The 19,603-nt window shown below is 37.0% G+C and overlaps 1 protein-coding gene and 2 long non-coding RNA genes across 3 annotated transcripts; all 3 read left to right on the top strand.

Moving 5' to 3' along the window:
* Positions 1-1,626: 1,626 nt before the first annotated feature.
* On the top strand, positions 1,627-6,376 carry LOC113313088. The gene is made up of 6 exons (XM_026561811.1): positions 1,627-1,890; positions 2,389-2,571; positions 2,647-2,717; positions 2,831-3,071; positions 3,156-3,320; positions 5,890-6,376. The coding sequence occupies exons 2-6, from the start codon at positions 2,393-2,395 to the stop codon at positions 6,374-6,376; spliced, it is 1,143 nt and encodes a 380-aa protein (XP_026417596.1). The 5' UTR covers positions 1,627-1,890; positions 2,389-2,392.
* Positions 6,377-11,919: 5,543 nt separating this feature from the next.
* LOC113313695 lies at positions 11,920-13,631 on the top strand. Its single transcript, XR_003341995.1, has 3 exons — positions 11,920-12,249; positions 12,343-12,783; positions 12,904-13,631. It is a non-coding gene; the product is annotated as an uncharacterized LOC113313695 (long non-coding RNA).
* Positions 13,632-15,558: 1,927 nt separating this feature from the next.
* Positions 15,559-19,503, top strand: LOC113309049. Its single transcript, XR_003340294.1, has 3 exons — positions 15,559-18,180; positions 18,274-18,714; positions 18,835-19,503. It is a non-coding gene; the product is annotated as an uncharacterized LOC113309049 (long non-coding RNA).
* Positions 19,504-19,603: the final 100 nt, after the last annotated feature.

Raw genomic sequence — 19,603 nt, 5'->3', positions numbered from 1 at the left:
ATCTCGCTGAAATCGAAAGATTTGCTCGACCTGAAGTTCGAGGACATGCTAGCATAATAAAACTTGCCTGTGTATACCAGAGTATCTAGCTTTGGTACTCGTAATACTTATCGTGCTTCTAAATTAGCACCATTACTGGGAAGTGATCGATCTATCTAATACGTACGTTAAATTTATGGTCCAGAAGTACCATACATGGATATAATGCATGCATTATCTTGTGTTTTCTAACTTTTGTTTTGCAGGTTACACTTTTAGATGCTGAAATTGATTCTACGGTATTTATGAGTTTACAAAAGGCTTTTCATTGTTATGCCTGAAGTTAAAGCGGAAAATAAATTGGTGTGCAATGGACTGAGGATTTAAATGCGAGGTGTACAATGGCGATTTCACCCGGCGCAAGACCTACAGTCAATCCTTCATAAACTGCAAATGGTAAAACGGTTTTCTGAAGGCTATATAATGTTTGCACCACCAACCGCTTTAAGAAGTCATGCTTCAGGGGGAGTAAACTCGTAGAATCTTTGGCTGGACTAAAACGCACTGTACTCTTTTCCCTTCGCTAAAGTTTTGTCCTTATGGGTTTTTCCTTATCAAGGTTTTAACGAGGCAGCATATGCGTGTTCAGCACCATTATCTAGCGACGTCCGTCGTACTCTTTTCCTTTGGTCTGGTTTTGTCCCACGTGGTTTTTCAGACGAGGTTTTTAATGAGGCAACATTAGCATTGACGTCAGGATTATTATGAACTTTGGGCATTCAGGTTTTGTCCCTAGTGGTTTTCCCGACGCAGACGTGTAGGTTTTGTCCCAAGTGGTTTTCCTAACGCAATTTAACGAAGGAAGTATTTCCCGACGCTCAGGTTTTTACCAAGTGGTTTTCCTGGCCCAGCTTTGTCAAAGAAAATATTTTCGTGGCAGCGATCACCCTTATTATAAGCTTAGATTTTGTCCTAAATGGTTTTCCGGACGCAATTTCGACAAAGGAAGAAATTCATAGCAGCGACTAGTCTTATTTGGAATTTCAAGTGCTCAGATTCTTCCCCTAAGCGGTTCTCCTGACACAACTTTGACGAAGAAAGCGATTCATGGCGGTCCTCACCATTTAAAGTTTCTAGTGTTGTACTCTTTTCTTTCGGCCAGTTTTTATCCCAGTCGCAAGTTATGGCGAGGTTTTGACGAGGCAACAAATTCCTTATGCTCGGATTTTTCCCATCAGGTTTTACCGGCAAAAGTCTTAACAAGACGACATTTCGAAACGATGGTCATCCAAGGGAAAGTGTTACAAGTCGACTATCTTTGTGGCTGCCCACCATGGGACCCGCACAACCCACCTTTGCCTAAGTGGTGAGGCTTATCCATGTTTGGATTAACACTAAGTAAATTAGTGTCATGATTTGTTGCCACATTAGTGGACACGTGGAAAGTACATATTTTATACATGCCTTGTAATGCATGCATTCCATTCTATAAATATGGATGAACGGTTATGTAAATAACTGTTGACTTGGTGATAATAATAAGCTCCACCTTCTCTCGTTTCTTTGTGTTAGTTATATAGTATCATCTTAGTTACAAAACTCGATCTAGCCAGCAAGTCCATGAAACACAACAAGTAGTATATTATAGAGGAATCCATTTTTGGTTTGGTTTACCGTAAACTTGGTTAACAAGTTTGACTTCGTGTACTCCTGCCTTAAAATAGTTGACAAGTTTGATTTCGTGTCCTCACGCCTTAAAATAGGAGGCATCTCCCACGAGAAGGTGCGGTCAAAATTACTAAAAACCTTTTTCTACTCTTCTTCGTTCGAGAGTCTCAACCAGTACCACCCTCCAGTCTCCGCCACCGCCAAACTATATTCTTCTTCACTTCTTCTTCACTGGAAGTTAAGGTACGATCTCTCTACTTCTGTTCTTCATTAGGTAAACAGGTGTTCAAAATTTGGTGCGGTTCAAATTTGGGGATTTTGAAATTAGGTATTCCCTTACTCCAATATTTGGGGTTTTTGAAATTTAGGTTTAGTTATGCTGATTCAGAGTGTAATTAGGGTTATTTTCGTTAATATCCAAGTGAATTTGATGTGGTATCAAAGATGGTATGCATGTATGAGTTAATTTGTAGAAGAGTAGGTTTTAAATTCGTATTTAGGGTTTTCTTTCTGCTCTTTGTCTGGTTTTGAGTGTTCAAAGTTCAGACATAGGTTGTTTGTTACAGGACTATTTTGGATGATTGTTTGTAAGATTTGGATTAGGGTTTTGATTTGATTCACCGTTTTTGGGATGTGTTCGTGATGTATTCAATACATATCATGTACTTTATTTTACGGGGTTATGGTTTCTTTTGAAAATTTTATTTGATTATGGCTTTGTAATTTTCTTCTCTCTACCAGACAGATGGAAACACCAGACTATCTACGGAGGCCCCCATTTAGTGATAACAATGCTGTGAGGCTTCCAATTTTGGAAAAAACCGGTTACGAAGAGGAGGAGGATGACCCTGGTTGTCGCTTTTCTCGAATTCAAAATGGTCTAGCTGGTCTAGCTGAAGTGTACTTCATAGATACAAAGAACATGTATGCATTTTCTTTTCTTTTTTCTTTTTTACTCCAGTAGTTGATTTCGTATGTTGTTAATATTTGATTTTTCAGATTGATAGGTCTTGAATACGAGTCTTCAGAGTTTGCGTCTTTGGTGTTGCGCATGAACTTACGACCAGAAGGTTTGTGATTCTTTTCCTTCCTTTTTTTTTTTGATCTCTCATTGTAATGTACGAGTTTAGCTTTTACTCTTCTGCTGAATGGTTTTTGAATTTCCCTCCTAATATATTAACAGCGCCCGTAGATGCACTTCTCTCAATCGAATTAGTTCATAATCATCATTTTGAAACTGGAGATACTTCAAAGAATCGGTGCCTGAATAGGATAGTGTCCTTCTCGGAAAAGAAATACAGGCACAAGTTGGCTAATTGCTTGCAACTAGAAAAAGCAAAAAAGGAGGGATTTGTGATTACTCGAGAGACTCCGAAGGGTGGCGAAGATGGTTTCATGTTTCTTGTTTATGTGCATATCTTGAGGTACAAAAAGTCGTCATATTTCGTGATGCAAAGCTTTTTAATCACACATGTACATGACTTAATCACGTGTTGTTGTTCTAGCAGAAAGAAGACAGATCCTGGCACTTATTTGTCAGTACGTGCTAGGTCCTTCATGTTAGCTTGTTATGGTGAAGAAGTGACACGTGAAATACGAGATGTTTGCTTTGATTGTGTTCAGAGTTTAGAAAAAACTCTCTCTCTCTCTCTCTCTCTCTCAATTATCATCAGGTTTGAGTAGGATTCTATCTAGCACTTGTCTGTGGAAGTTCACCAATTTTATCAGTAATTCATTGTTTAGCTTAGTATATTATACTGGAAAGATTCTAGTTTAAGTAAGTCTTGTTTTTTCTGCTTACTGAGGGACTTGTTGAGCAAGATATGTAAAACCGCAATTTAGTATTATGTTATGTGGTCAAATTGTAGCCTGTTAAAGTCACAGTGAGAGTGAGCGACCAAGGTTGTATTTTCTTTTACTAATTTGGTGGAAGTAGTGGTGGATCCATAGTAGGGAAATTTCGTAGCTCTTTAATGAATAATGTATATCGATTACAGCCAGGGTATTTGAGAAATGGGTTTAGGATTTTGGTATTGAAGTAATTATGCTGCGGGGACGTCCTGTCTTTTGACATTTATAATAGCACATGTTATCATCTTTTGACAATAGAAATTTGGGGTTGTCTACTATCAACTATTCATGCTTGCGCCTGTTTTGCTTTGTTCAAATGATAGTGTAGTGCATCATGTTTCAATTGAATGGGTATTACAGCTAGCTTTTGTAGCATGGTTGATTGTGTGTCTGGTTGCATTCCATGTCTCTGTGGTTCATACTTGATGCCTTGTTCTTATATGGATATATAGATTTCACATTATGCTATTTTGAATTACTGCTCATGGTTGGGAGATCTGTGTAATATGTTGGAATGTGTAACTAGTTGCAATATAATGCAAGTATTCCAGTCACGTTACTCTTCACTAGTGATAGTGTTGTATATGTTGGAATGTGTATCGAGTTATGATATAGCGCAAGTGTGTCATTCACATTATTTTTGTATATGTTGCATTTTAGTAAGTTGGCTTTTGTGTATCAGTTTTGATATTTTGGCTGAAGTCATTTGTTTGCGATGCACTAGGCAGACTGACACTAATTTCATATTAATAAGGTTTATACAGTAATAAATGCTTTTGGACTTTAAGGGTGTTGTCAGTTGGTACATGGTTATCATAAGAGTAAAAGTTGGGGAATAGAAGAGGTAAATTTTGTTAGACTACTACAATTTGTTAATGACTATGTTTTGTTGGTATGTAGTTAGCTAAACCATTTGAAGAACAGTGACAACTTTAGAATTTGTTAGAAGTTGTAGATATGATAGTAACTTGGAATCAGCAGGGAAGTTCACCTTTAAGGAAACATCATTCACAATTTGGTAGATATTGTTAGGAACTTATATGCTGTATTAGCTCATAGAAATTTGAGATGGCAGAGTGGAAACATGTACGCAGAACCTTATAGAAGGTTAGAAACACAAAGTGAGGGAACGTGCATGATTCTCACAAGTCTGTATGTTGGTTCTGTACCTGTCTTTGATCTACCGTGCAGACAGTTAGAAACCGGCTTGCCTAGGGGTGTATCGATTTGGTGTACCAAATTGATGGACCAGCCATTCCACCCTTGGATTTGTAGGGGCTGGGGTTTTAAAGGTATGTGTGAGATTACCTTTATTCAATCCATTGATGGAGAGGGTTGGTCCACCTTTAGTTTTTCGGTTAGAAACACTAAAGTCAGATGGGTATTGATTGTTTGGGGTTGTTCTGGAAGGTTTATACAGTTAAATCGTTTTTGTTCTTGAAGGGTGTTGTTTGTTGGTACATGGTTATGGTCAGGGTATAAGTTGGAAACCAGTAGGTAAATCTGTTAGGCCACCATAAATTTAATGTCTAGTTTTGTTTGATATGTAGTTATCCTCTAAACCATTAGAGGAACAGCGACAACTTTAGAAATTGGTAAGAGGTTCGGGATATGTTAGTAACTTGGAATCAGCAAGGGAGTATCATTCATATTTATATTTATATTTTAGTAGATTCAGGAAATTAGATGATGAGTTTGTTCGTAGAAAATTGACATGACAGTGGAAACATCTTTGCAGAACCGGACAGTTAGAAACACAGGAATGTAACATGCATGATTATCATAAGTCTGTATGTTGGTTCTATACCTGTCTTTGATATATTGTGTTTTCTTGAGGTAGAGGGGTATTGATTGTTTGGAGTTTTTCTGGAAGGTTTAGTCCCCTGGTTCATCAGAACTGGTTGAAATGCTTTCATGTTTCATGCTTTGCACCTACACTTTTCTGCTTATGCCACAGGAAGAAATACTTCACTACTGCTCCCTCAAATAGGTTATGACATTTATATTTTGTTAGTCCAGACTCCAGAGAGAGTTTGTTCTTTAGCAATGGATGCATTTTCTTTTCTAATATTACACTGCAGCGCCTGAGTGTTTACTTCTGCTTATTTCTTCTTTTTTTATTATTATTTTAGCTGACATGAATTGTAAGAAAACAGCTGCTTGAAGCTTTGATTTGAATGTCACATAGTTGACCTTATTCTATTTTGGTTCTGAATTTGGAGTTCCTGCTGAATCACATTGATTGTTCACTTATTTGCAACTGTTCACTGTGGTTGGAACTCCGAACTGTTATGTCCATGGGAACCTGTAATCTGTGGAGTTCCTGTTATTTGGCTGTTCATGATGTGCTTCCATTTTTAATGTATATCGAACTTTCTTGTTGTATTGCAGTCGTCCAGCCTGGTTTTCCCAAGATATTTCAGTTAAGAAGAGATTAGTGGAGATGTGTTTGGGTTCTCTTGATAAGAGTGCATTTCTGAGAAAAACACGACATTATTTTAAGGATACATGTATTGTTTATCCTTTAATAATGTCGCGTTTTTCTCAGAAATGCGAGTTACTCAATTTTGGGATCGAGTATGCAGACAAAGAAACAGATTGTTTTGCTAAACTTGGTTTGAACCGATTAATTACAATTTCATGGGAAGGCTCAGTTTCCTTGATGGATGATTTAGGAACAACCTTGAGCAATAAAGTAGGGCGATACAAAAGTTGGGTCAGCAATATAATCATCTTTTCGAGTATCACAGGCAATGAAGAAACATTTTGTGATCAACTTTTGGCTCTTGGATGGTGCGCCATCCAGTTGCTTTTTACCTCTTATTATTCGGGTAATCTAATCATCTTCTTCTCCATTTTCTATTCTTTGATCAAGTGATTATGCTAAACTCACCTGAATATGTTCCATTTATTTATATGCTTAGGTTGGTGGCTTTTGATATTGAGATTGAAAGACTTGATAAGTTGAAAATTGATGCACCGTTAGTATCACAAAAGAATAGATGGAATAGAGATAAACCAAAAGAATAGATGGAATAGAGATAAACCTAAAGCTAATACGGTTCCTGTCATGCATGATGTCACACCTGCAAATGCACCTTCACCGATCGTACCTGATGCGCCTTCACCGACCGTACCTGATGCGCCTTCACCGACCGTACCGGATGCACCTTCACTGACTGTACCTGATGCACAGAGCTCAGCAGAAAGCTTCGATAACATCATTGTTAGCACAGAGCTCTAGGAGTTAAATGGCGACGGATCAGTGTCGTGGATTGAGCCATCCGACATGTCAGATGAAGTCGTCAGCAGGATCGACTGTGATGGAGCATTATATGGGAAGCTAATTAACGAATACATCTTTAGTATGTTAAGCCAAGTCATTGAGTTGATGTTCTTATTTCCTTCTTCTGTACGTATACATTATATTGCTGTGTATTAATTGTGCTGTATTCTAATGTCTTCTTTGAATGTGAAAAATTAGGAAGGTAAAGGACGTGTCGCTGGCTGGATATAGTTGTGTTGCTGGCTGGATATAGTTGTGTTGCCCGAATACTTTAGTTGGCCCTGAAGTGAAATGATGTTTCTTTCAGACAAGCTGCTTGCCTATTAATCCTGCGATTGTATTGAAACAATTCGTCATGTTGTTAAAGGACTCGCAGTGAAAAGAGTTGTAGGTAAATGCTCCAGAAGATCAAGAAGGATGAAAGCAATTATTAAAAACATCATTTCACTTCAGGGCCAATTAAAGTATTCACGGATGTTCCACAGGTGCAAATGATATCGATTAATAGACAAGCTAACCAGATGGCTCATTTCACTACTAAGCCAAACGATGAGGTTTCTTTCAGACAAGCTGATTTTGACAAAGAGGGCGATCAGCTACCAGAGAAGCTGCAAATAGCCAAGGAATATCTTGTATATGATGCAAACAGAACCAAATACTTCCCAGGAGGCTTATTTCCTGGAGGCTTAGCTTCTACCCAGATGGAGGCCTAGCTTCATGAATTGTTAATGCCTGTTTTATTCATGGAATGAGGTGAGGTGCTTGTACTTGAACAGTATTTGTATTTCAAACAGTAAGATATGGCTCTTTAATTCTGTGTAGGCCATAGGGAACCCTGAGACACACAGGTAGAAATTATTTCCAGGACTTTCTTTTGAGTATGCTCAGTAATATTTTGGTTTAATGCCCAGATTTGGTTTTCTCAGGCTTGTAGTTTCATTACTTACTAAAATCTTGAACGATAAGGGATTTTCGTTGCCTTTGTTGTCCGATGGAATAGAGTTGATTCTTTTTTTCCCCCTCCGGAGCATTCTCAAACTAGTTTTGTGCTTTTATATCACTTGAACTTAGTATAATGTAGTGGAAGATGTTGGGCTTGGTCTCCAACTTAACCCAGAGTAAAAGTAGAATCATTTTTTTGGGGACTACTCTAAATTGGTGGGGGACTACTATTTGATAGGGGTGTCCTAAAAGGTTAGGGAATACTAATTTGTCCTTATCCTAATTAAGGTTATAATTAACGGTCCGCGAGTTATAATCCCAGAGGTGTCACCATCCTTCCACAAAAATCCATCAAAACAAAAGTAACACAAAAACCCGATGAAAACAAAATTAATACAAAACCCCCAAATTTGAATGTTGGTTTCATCATAAAAATTTTAAAAATTTGGGGTTTTTGTATCAAATTTTAAAAATTTGGGATTTTTATATCATTTTGTTTACGATGGAGTTTTAATGGATCCCAACATTTGAGTGGGGTTTTTGTACCACAAGTTTGGTCACCTTGGGTTTTTATGACTAGTTTTGTATAATTAATCCTAATAGCTCACTAATTTAACCACTATCCACTAATCTAACTCATTAAATTAAAACCTAAAAACAAAATCGATTTTTCAAAAACTCTTTTTCTTCTTTTCTTTTCCTCTTCTTCGTATACATCGACGGTAATCGTCGATTCGAAAAATTTTCATCGTCGATTAATCCATCTTTATAAACAATGCGTACCAAGCAAACTCCAAGATTTTCAGGATCGGATCCGGGATTTGCAAATATAGCAAATCTCCTAAAAGAATTGGCAATTGATAAACAACTTGAAACAAAGTTGAGAGGCAAAATCAATCATCCAACAACAACCAAGAAGTCTGATTCAAGTGATATGCAAATGCGCGGGTAATTTCCTTCATACTCATTCCTTTTAATTCGTTTTTTGTTGAAGAAATCGATTAGAAATCATCAAAATCCATTGAAAACTGTAGTTACAATAGACATTTCGGCTAGGAGAATTTTGAAAACCCTAGTTTTTTCATAACCGAACTTTCAATATGAAGAACAGTTCGGCAATGTCGCAAACTTTATCCATTTTTAGGTAACCGAACTGTTTAATTCGGTAAGCTCGAAATAAAATCCTGTGTAACCGAACTTCTTCTTTAGTATGGGAAATTTGAGTTCGATGTAGTCGATAAATTATATAGGTAACCGAACTTTGGTATAGCATAGTTCGGTTAGATCGCAAAATAAAACCCTAGATATTCCTAACCGAACTGGTTCTTTAGAATGGGAAATTTGAGTTCGGTTTAGTCGATAAATTATATAGGTAACCGAACGTTGTTATAGCATAGTTCGGTAATAACGCAATTGCTAATAGGTAACCGAACTATGGTCTGTTAACACCAAATATGTAGTTCGGTTATTTCACAACTCATGTAAGCTTGCCGAATTTTAATTTGTTTACAACTTGTGTTTGATTTAGTCCCATGTTATTGATTTATTTGATAAGAAAATATTATGTTTAGCTAATATTGTGGTTTTCATTCATTAAGAAGAAAGGAAAGAGATCTAATCCCCATCTGGATGAAGATTTGAGAACTCCCACCCTTTGTGGTATAATATATTTGGATTTCTGAAACCGTGGTACTAAAAATGCTAGTAATGTAATCCAAGATGTTAATAAAGAGGTGATGGAGAATGTAATTGATCATGCTATTCAAGAAGAGCAAGGAAATGAAGCCACTAGAAAGGAAGATGTTGAAGAACAAAGAGTACAAGTTGAAGATGTAGAAGCAGAGCAGTTGGAAGAAGAAGGACAAGAGGAAGATGAAGTAATTATGCTGCGGGGACGTCCTGTCTTTTGACATTTATAATAGCACATGTTATCATCTTTTGACAATAGAAATTTGGGGTTGTCTACTATCAACTATTCATGCTTGCGCCTGTTTTGCTTTGTTCAAATGATAGTGTAGTGCATCATGTTTCAATTGAATGGGTATTACAGCTAGCTTTTGTAGCATGGTTGATTGTGTGTCTGGTTGCATTCCATGTCTCTGTGGTTCATACTTGATGCCTTGTTCTTATATGGATATATAGATTTCACATTATGCTATTTTGAATTACTGCTCATGGTTGGGAGATCTGTGTAATATGTTGGAATGTGTAACTAGTTGCAATATAATGCAAGTATTCCAGTCACGTTACTCTTCACTAGTGATAGTGTTGTATATGTTGGAATGTGTATCGAGTTATGATATAGCGCAAGTGTGTCATTCACATTATTTTTGTATATGTTGCATTTTAGTAAGTTGGCTTTTGTGTATCAGTTTTGATATTTTGGCTGAAGTCATTTGTTTGCGATGCACTAGGCAGACTGACACTAATTTCATATTAATAAGGTTTATACAGTAATAAATGCTTTTGGACTTTAAGGGTGTTGTCAGTTGGTACATGGTTATCATAAGAGTAAAAGTTGGGGAATAGAAGAGGTAAATTTTGTTAGACTACTACAATTTGTTAATGACTATGTTTTGTTGGTATGTAGTTAGCTAAACCATTTGAAGAACAGTGACAACTTTAGAATTTGTTAGAAGTTGTAGATATGATAGTAACTTGGAATCAGCAGGGAAGTTCACCTTTAAGGAAACATCATTCACAATTTGGTAGATATTGTTAGGAACTTATATGCTGTATTAGCTCATAGAAATTTGAGATGGCAGAGTGGAAACATGTACGCAGAACCTTATAGAAGGTTAGAAACACAAAGTGAGGGAACGTGCATGATTCTCACAAGTCTGTATGTTGGTTCTGTACCTGTCTTTGATCTACCGTGCAGACAGTTAGAAACCGGCTTGCCTAGGGGTGTATCGATTTGGTGTACCAAATTGATGGACCAGCCATTCCACCCTTGGATTTGTAGGGGCTGGGGTTTTAAAGGTATGTGTGAGATTACCTTTATTCAATCCATTGATGGAGAGGGTTGGTCCACCTTTAGTTTTTCGGTTAGAAACACTAAAGTCAGATGGGTATTGATTGTTTGGGGTTGTTCTGGAAGGTTTATACAGTTAAATCGTTTTTGTTCTTGAAGGGTGTTGTTTGTTGGTACATGGTTATGGTCAGGGTATAAGTTGGAAACCAGTAGGTAAATCTGTTAGGCCACCATAAATTTAATGTCTAGTTTTGTTTGATATGTAGTTATCCTCTAAACCATTAGAGGAACAGCGACAACTTTAGAAATTGGTAAGAGGTTCGGGATATGTTAGTAACTTGGAATCAGCAAGGGAGTATCATTCATATTTATATTTATATTTTAGTAGATTCAGGAAATTAGATGATGAGTTTGTTCGTAGAAAATTGACATGACAGTGGAAACATCTTTGCAGAACCGGACAGTTAGAAACAGGAATGTAACATGCATGATTATCATAAGTCTGTATGTTGGTTCTATACCTGTCTTTGATATATTGTGTTTTCTTGAGGTAGAGGGGTATTGATTGTTTGGAGTTTTTCTGGAAGGTTTAGTCCCCTGGTTCATCAGAACTGGTTGAAATGCTTTCATGTTTCATGCTTTGCACCTACACTTTTCTGCTTATGCCACAGGAAGAAATACTTCACTACTGCTCCCTCAAATAGGTTATGACATTTATATTTTGTTAGTCCAGACTCCAGAGAGAGTTTGTTCTTTAGCAATGGATGCATTTTCTTTTCTAATATTACACTGCAGCGCCTGAGTGTTTACTTCGTGCTTATTCTTCTTTGTCATTTTATTATTATCTTTAGCTGACATGAATTGTAAGAAAACAGCTGCTTGAAGCTTTGATTTGAATGTCACATAGTTGACCTTATTCTATTTTGGTTCTGAATTTGGAGTTCCTGCTGAATCACATTGATTGTTCACTTATTTGCAACTGTTCACTGTGGTTGGAACTCCGAACTGTTATGTCCATGGGAACCTGTAATCTGTGGAGTTCCTGTTATTTGGCTGTTCATGATGTGCTTCCATTTTTAATGTATATCGAACTTTCTTGTTGTATTGCAGTCGTCCAGCCTGGTTTTCCCAAGATATTTCAGTTAAGAAGAGATTAGTGGAGATGTGTTTGGGTTCTCTTGATAAGAGTGCATTTCTGAGAAAAACGACATTATTTTAAGGATACATGTATTGTTTATCCTTTAATAATGTCGCGTTTTTCTCAGAAATGCGAGTTACTCAATTTTGGGATCGAGTATGCAGACAAAGAAACAGATTGTTTTGCTAAACTTGGTTTGAACCGATTAATTACAATTTCATGGGAAGGCTCAGTTTCCTTGATGGATGATTTAGGAACAACCTTGAGCAATAAAGTAGGGCGATACAAAAGTTGGGTCAGCAATATAATCATCTTTTCGAGTATCACAGGCAATGAAGAAACATTTTGTGATCAACTTTTGGCTCTTGGATGGTGCGCCATCCAGTTGCTTTTTACCTCTTATTATTCCGGGTAATCTAATCATCTTCTTCTCCATTTTCTATTCTTTGATCAAGTGATTATGCTAAACTCACCTGAATATGTTCCATTTATTTATATGCTTAGGTTGGTGGCTTTTGATATTGAGATTGAAAGACTTGATAAGTTGAAAATTGATGCACCGTTAGTATCACAAAAGAATAGATGGAATAGAGATAAACCAAAAGAATAGATGGAATAGAGATAAACCTAAAGCTAATACGGTTCCTGTCATGCATGATGTCACACCTGCAAATGCACCTTCACCGATCGTACCTGATGCGCCTTCACCGACCGTACCTGATGCGCCTTCACCGACCGTACCGGATGCACCTTCACTGACTGTACCTGATGCACAGAGCTCAGCAGAAAGCTTCGATAACATCATTGTTAGCACAGAGCTCTAGGAGTTAAATGGCGACGGATCAGTGTCGTGGATTGAGCCATCCGACATGTCAGATGAAGTCGTCAGCAGGATCGACTGTGATGGAGCATTATATGGGAAGCTAATTAACGAATACATCTTTAGTATGTTAAGCCAAGTCATTGAGTTGATGTTCTTATTTCCTTCTTCTGTACGTATACATATATATTGCTGTGTATTAATTGTGCTGTATTCTAATGTCTTCTTTGAATGTGAAAAATTAGGAAGGTAAAGGACGTGTCGCTGGCTGGATATAGTTGTGTTGCTGGCTGGATATAGTTGTGTTGCCCGAATACTTTAGTTGGCCCTGAAGTGAAATGATGTTTCTTTCAGACAAGCTGCTTGCCTATTAATCCTGCGATTGTATTGAAACAATTCGTCATGTTGTTAAAGGACTCGCAGTGAAAAGAGTTGTAGGTAAATGCTCCAGAAGATCAAGAAGGATGAAAGCAATTATTAAAAACATCATTTCACTTCAGGGCCAATTAAAGTATTCACGGATGTTCCACAGGTGCAAATGATATCGATTAATAGACAAGCTAACCAGATGGCTCATTTCACTACTAAGCCAAACGATGAGGTTTCTTTCAGACAAGCTGATTTTGACAAAGAGGGCGATCAGCTACCAGAGAAGCTGCAAATAGCCAAGGAATATCTTGTATATGATGCAAACAGAACCAAATACTTCCCAGGAGGAGGCTTATTTCCTGGAGGCTTAGCTTCTACCCAGATGGAGGCCTAGCTTCATGAATTGTTAATGCCTGTTTTATTCATGGAATGAGGTGAGGTGCTTGTACTTGAACAGTATTTGTATTTCAAACAGTAAGATATGGCTCTTTAATTCTGTGTAGGCCATAGGGAACCCTGAGACACACAGGTAGAAATTATTTCCAGGACTTTCTTTTGAGTATGCTCAGTAATATTTTGGTTTAATGCCCAGATTTGGTTTTCTCAGGCTTGTAGTTTCATTACTTACTAAAATCTTGAACGATAAGGGATTTTCGTTGCCTTTGTTGTCCGATGGAATAGAGTTGATTCTTTTTTTCCCCCTCCGGAGCATTCTCAAACTAGTTTTGTGCTTTTATATCACTTGAACTTAGTATAATGTAGTGGAAGATGTTGGGCTTGGTCTCCAACTTAACCCAGAGTAAAAGTAGAATCATTTTTTTGGGGACTACTCTAAATTGGTGGGGGACTACTATTTGATAGGGGTGTCCTAAAAGGTTAGGGAATACTAATTTGTCCTTATCCTAATTAAGGTTATAATTAACGGTCCGCGAGTTATAATCCCAGAGGTGTCACCATCCTTCCACAAAAAATCCATCAAAACAAAAGTAACACAAAAACCCGATGAAAACAAAATTAATACAAAACCCCCAAATTTGAATGTTGGTTTCATCATAAAAAATTTTAAAAATTTGGGGTTTTTGTATCAAATTTTAAAAATTTGGGATTTTTATATCATTTTGTTTACGATGGAGTTTTAATGGATCCCAACATTTGAGTGGGGTTTTTGTACCACAAGTTTGGTCACCTTGGGTTTTTATGACTAGTTTTGTATAATTAATCCTAATAGCTCACTAATTTAACCACTATCCACTAATCTAACTCATTAAATTAAAACCTAAAAACAAAATCGATTTTTCAAAAACTCTTTTTCTTCTTTTCTTTTCCTCTTCTTCGTATACATCGACGGTAATCGTCGATTCGAAAAATTTTCATCGTCGATTAATCCATCTTTATAAACAATGCGTACCAAGCAAACTCCAAGATTTTCAGGATCGGATCCGGGATTTGCAAATATAGCAAATCTCCTAAAAGAATTGGCAATTGATAAACAACTTGAAACAAAGTTGAGAGGCAAAATCAATCATCCAACAACAACCAAGAAGTCTGATTCAAGTGATATGCAAATGCGCGGGTAATTTCCTTCATACTCATTCCTTTTAATTCGTTTTTTGTTGAAGAAATCGATTAGAAATCATCAAAATCCATTGAAAACTGTAGTTACAATAGACATTTCGGCTAGGAGAATTTTGAAAACCCTAGTTTTTTCATAACCGAACTTTCAATATGAAGAACAGTTCGGCAATGTCGCAAACTTTATCCATTTTTAGGTAACCGAACTGTTTAATTCGGTAAGCTCGAAATAAAATCCTGTGTAACCGAACTTCTTCTTTAGTATGGGAAATTTGAGTTCGATGTAGTCGATAAATTATATAGGTAACCGAACTTTGGTATAGCATAGTTCGGTTAGATCGCAAAATAAAACCCTAGATATTCCTAACCGAACTGGTTCTTTAGAATGGGAAATTTGAGTTCGGTTTAGTCGATAAATTATATAGGTAACCGAACGTTGTTATAGCATAGTTCGGTAATAACGCAATTGCTAATAGGTAACCGAACTATGGTCTGTTAACACCAAATATGTAGTTCGGTTATTTCACAACTCATGTAAGCTTGCCGAATTTTAATTTGTTTACAACTTGTGTTTGATTTAGTCCCATGTTATTGATTTATTTGATAAGAAAATATTATGTTTAGCTAATATTGTGGTTTTCATTCATTAAGAAGAAAGGAAAGAGATCTAATCCCCATCTGGATGAAGATTTGAGAACTCCCACCCTTTGTGGTATAATATATTTGGATTTCTGAAACCGTGGTACTAAAAATGCTAGTAATGTAATCCAAGATGTTAATAAAGAGGTGATGGAGAATGTAATTGATCATGCTATTCAAGAAGAGCAAGGAAATGAAGCCACTAGAAAGGAAGATGTTGAAGAACAAAGAGTACAAGTTGAAGATGTAGAAGCAGAGCAGTTGGAAGAAGAAGGACAAGAGGAAGATGAAGTAATTATGCTGCGGGGACGTCCTGTCTTTTGACATTTATAATAGCACATGTTATCATCTTTTGACAATAGAAATTTGGGGTTGTCTACTATCAACTATTCATGCTTGCGCCTGTTTTGCTTTGTTCAAATGATAGTGTAGTGCATCATGTTTCAATTGAATGGGTATTACAGCTAGCTTTTGTAGCATGGTTGATTGTGTGTCTGGTTGCATTCCATGTCTCTGTGGTTCATACTTGATGCCTTGTTCTTATATGGATATATAGATTTCACATTATGCTATTTTGAATTACTGCTCATGGTTGGGAGATCTGTGTAATATGTTGGAATGTGTAACTAGTTGCAATATAATGCAAGTATTCCAGTCACGTTACTCTTCACTAGTGATAGTGTTGTATATGTTGGAATGTGTATCGAGTTATGATATAGCGCAAGTGTGTCATTCACATTATTTTTGTATATGTTGCATTTTAGTAAGTTGGCTTTTGTGTATCAGTTTTGATATTTTGGCTGAAGTCATTTGTTTGCGATGCACTAGGCAGACTGACACTAATTTCATATTAATAAGGTTTATACAGTAATAAATGCTTTTGGACTTTAAGGGTGTTGTCAGTTGGTACATGGTTATCATAAGAGTAAAAGTTGGGGAATAGAAGAGGTAAATTTTGTTAGACTACTACAATTTGTTAATGACTATGTTTTGTTGGTATGTAGTTAGCTAAACCATTTGAAGAACAGTGACAACTTTAGAATTTGTTAGAAGTTGTAGATATGATAGTAACTTGGAATCAGCAGGGAAGTTCACCTTTAAGGAAACATCATTCACAATTTGGTAGATATTGTTAGGAACTTATATGCTGTATTAGCTCATAGAAATTTGAGATGGCAGAGTGGAAACATGTACGCAGAACCTTATAGAAGGTTAGAAACACAAAGTGAGGGAACGTGCATGATTCTCACAAGTCTGTATGTTGGTTCTGTACCTGTCTTTGATCTACCGTGCAGACAGTTAGAAACCGGCTTGCCTAGGGGTGTATCGATTTGGTGTACCAAATTGATGGACCAGCCATTCCACCCTTGGATTTGTAGGGGCTGGGGTTTTAAAGGTATGTGTGAGATTACCTTTATTCAATCCATTGATGGAGAGGGTTGGTCCACCTTTAGTTTTTCGGTTAGAAACACTAAAGTCAGATGGGTATTGATTGTTTGGGGTTGTTCTGGAAGGTTTATACAGTTAAATCGTTTTTGTTCTTGAAGGGTGTTGTTTGTTGGTACATGGTTATGGTCAGGGTATAAGTTGGAAACCAGTAGGTAAATCTGTTAGGCCACCATAAATTTAATGTCTAGTTTTGTTTGATATGTAGTTATCCTCTAAACCATTAGAGGAACAGCGACAACTTTAGAAATTGGTAAGAGGTTCGGGATATGTTAGTAACTTGGAATCAGCAAGGGAGTATCATTCATATTTATATTTATATTTTAGTAGATTCAGGAAATTAGATGATGAGTTTGTTCGTAGAAAATTGACATGACAGTGGAAACATCTTTGCAGAACCGGACAGTTAGAAACACAGGAATGTAACATGCATGATTATCATAAGTCTGTATGTTGGTTCTATACCTGTCTTTGATATATTGTGTTTTCTTGAGGTAGAGGGGTATTGATTGTTTGGAGTTTTTCTGGAAGGTTTAGTCCCCTGGTTCATCAGAACTGGTTGAAATGCTTTCATGTTTCATGCTTTGCACCTACACTTTTCTGCTTATGCCACAGGAAGAAATACTTCACTACTGCTCCCTCAAATAGGTTATGACATTTATATTTTGTTAGTCCAGACTCCAGAGAGAGTTTGTTCTTTAGCAATGGATGCATTTTCTTTTCTAATATTACACTGCAGCGCCTGAGTGTTTACTTCGTGCTTATTTCTTCTTTGTCATTTTATTATTATCTTTAGCTGACATGAATTGTAAGAAAACAGCTGCTTGAAGCTTTGATTTGAATGTCACATAGTTGACCTTATTCTATTTTGGTTCTGAATTTGGAGTTCCTGCTGAATCACATTGATTGTTCACTTATTTGCAACTGTTCACTGTGGTTGGAACTCCGAACTGTTATGTCCATGGGAACCTGTAATCTGTGGAGTTCCTGTTATTTGGCTGTTCATGATGTGCTTCCATTTTTAATGTATATCGAACTTTCTTGTTGTATTGCAGTCGTCCAGCCTGGTTTTCCCAAGATATTTCAGTTAAGAAGAGATTAGTGGAGATGTGTTTGGGTTCTCTTGATAAGAGTGCATTTCTGAGAAAAACACGACATTATTTTAAGGATACATGTATTGTTTATCCTTTAATAATGTCGCGTTTTTCTCAGAAATGCGAGTTACTCAATTTTGGGATCGAGTATGCAGACAAAGAAACAGATTGTTTTGCTAAACTTGGTTTGAACCGATTAATTACAATTTCATGGGAAGGCTCAGTTTCCTTGATGGATGATTTAGGAACAACCTTGAGCAATAAAGTAGGGCGATACAAAAGTTGGGTCAGCAATATAATCATCTTTTCGAGTATCACAGGCAATGAAGAAACATTTTGTGATCAACTTTTGGCTCTTGGATGGTGCGCCATCCAGTTGCTTTTTACCTCTTATTATTCCGGGTAATCTAATCATCTTCTTCTCCATTTTCTATTCTTTGATCAAGTGATTATGCTAAACTCACCTGAATATGTTCCATTTATTTATATGCTTAGGTTGGTGGCTTTTGATATTGAGATTGAAAGACTTGATAAGTTGAAAATTGATGCACCGTTAGTATCACAAAAGAATAGATGGAATAGAGATAAACCAAAAGAATAGATGGAATAGAGATAAACCTAAAGCTAATACGGTTCCTGTCATGCATGATGTCACACCTGCAAATGCACCTTCACCGATCGTACCTGATGCGCCTTCACCGACCGTACCTGATGCGCCTTCACCGACCGTACCGGATGCACCTTCACTGACTGTACCTGATGCACAGAGCTCAGCAGAAAGCTTCGATAACATCATTGTTAGCACAGAGCTCTAGGAGTTAAATGGCGACGGATCAGTGTCGTGGATTGAGCCATCCGACATGTCAGATGAAGTCGTCAGCAGGATCGACTGTGATGGAGCATTATATGGGAAGCTAATTAACGAATACATCTTTAGTATGTTAAGCCAAGTCATTGAGTTGATGTTCTTATTTCCTTCTTCTGTACGTATACATATATATTGCTGTGTATTAATTGTGCTGTATTCTAATGTCTTCTTTGAATGTGAAAAATTAGGAAGGTAAAGGACGTGTCGCTGGCTGGATATAGTTGTGTTGCTGGCTGGATATAGTTGTGTTGCCCGAATACTTTAGTTGGCCCTGAAGTGAAATGATGTTTCTTTCAGACAAGCTGCTTGCCTATTAATCCTGCGATTGTATTGAAACAATTCGTCATGTTGTTAAAGGACTCGCAGTGAAAAGAGTTGTAGGTAAATGCTCCAGAAGATCAAGAAGGATGAAAGCAATTATTAAAAACATCATTTCACTTCAGGGCCAATTAAAGTATTCACGGATGTTCCACAGGTGCAAATGATATCGATTAATAGACAAGCTAACCAGATGGCTCATTTCACTACTAAGCCAAACGATGAGGTTTCTTTCAGACAAGCTGATTTTGACAAAGAGGGCGATCAGCTACCAGAGAAGCTGCAAATAGCCAAGGAATATCTTGTATATGATGCAAACAGAACCAAATACTTCCCAGGAGGAGGCTTATTTCCTGGAGGCTTAGCTTCTACCCAGATGGAGGCCTAGCTTCATGAATTGTTAATGCCTGTTTTATTCATGGAATGAGGTGAGGTGCTTGTACTTGAACAGTATTTGTATTTCAAACAGTAAGATATGGCTCTTTAATTCTGTGTAGGCCATAGGGAACCCTGAGACACACAGGTAGAAATTATTTCCAGGACTTTCTTTTTATGCTCAGTAATATTTTGGTTTAATGCCCAGATTTGGTTTTCTCAGGCTTGTAGTTTCATTACTTACTAAAATCTTGAACGATAAGG

The sequence above is a fragment of the Papaver somniferum genome, chromosome 9, assembly GCF_003573695.1.
Source record: "Papaver somniferum cultivar HN1 chromosome 9, ASM357369v1, whole genome shotgun sequence".
In the NCBI taxonomy this organism is placed as follows: domain Eukaryota; kingdom Viridiplantae; phylum Streptophyta; class Magnoliopsida; order Ranunculales; family Papaveraceae; genus Papaver; species Papaver somniferum.
The sequence above is the reverse complement of the archived record's forward strand: the minus strand, read 5'-3'. Positions and strand labels throughout refer to the sequence as shown.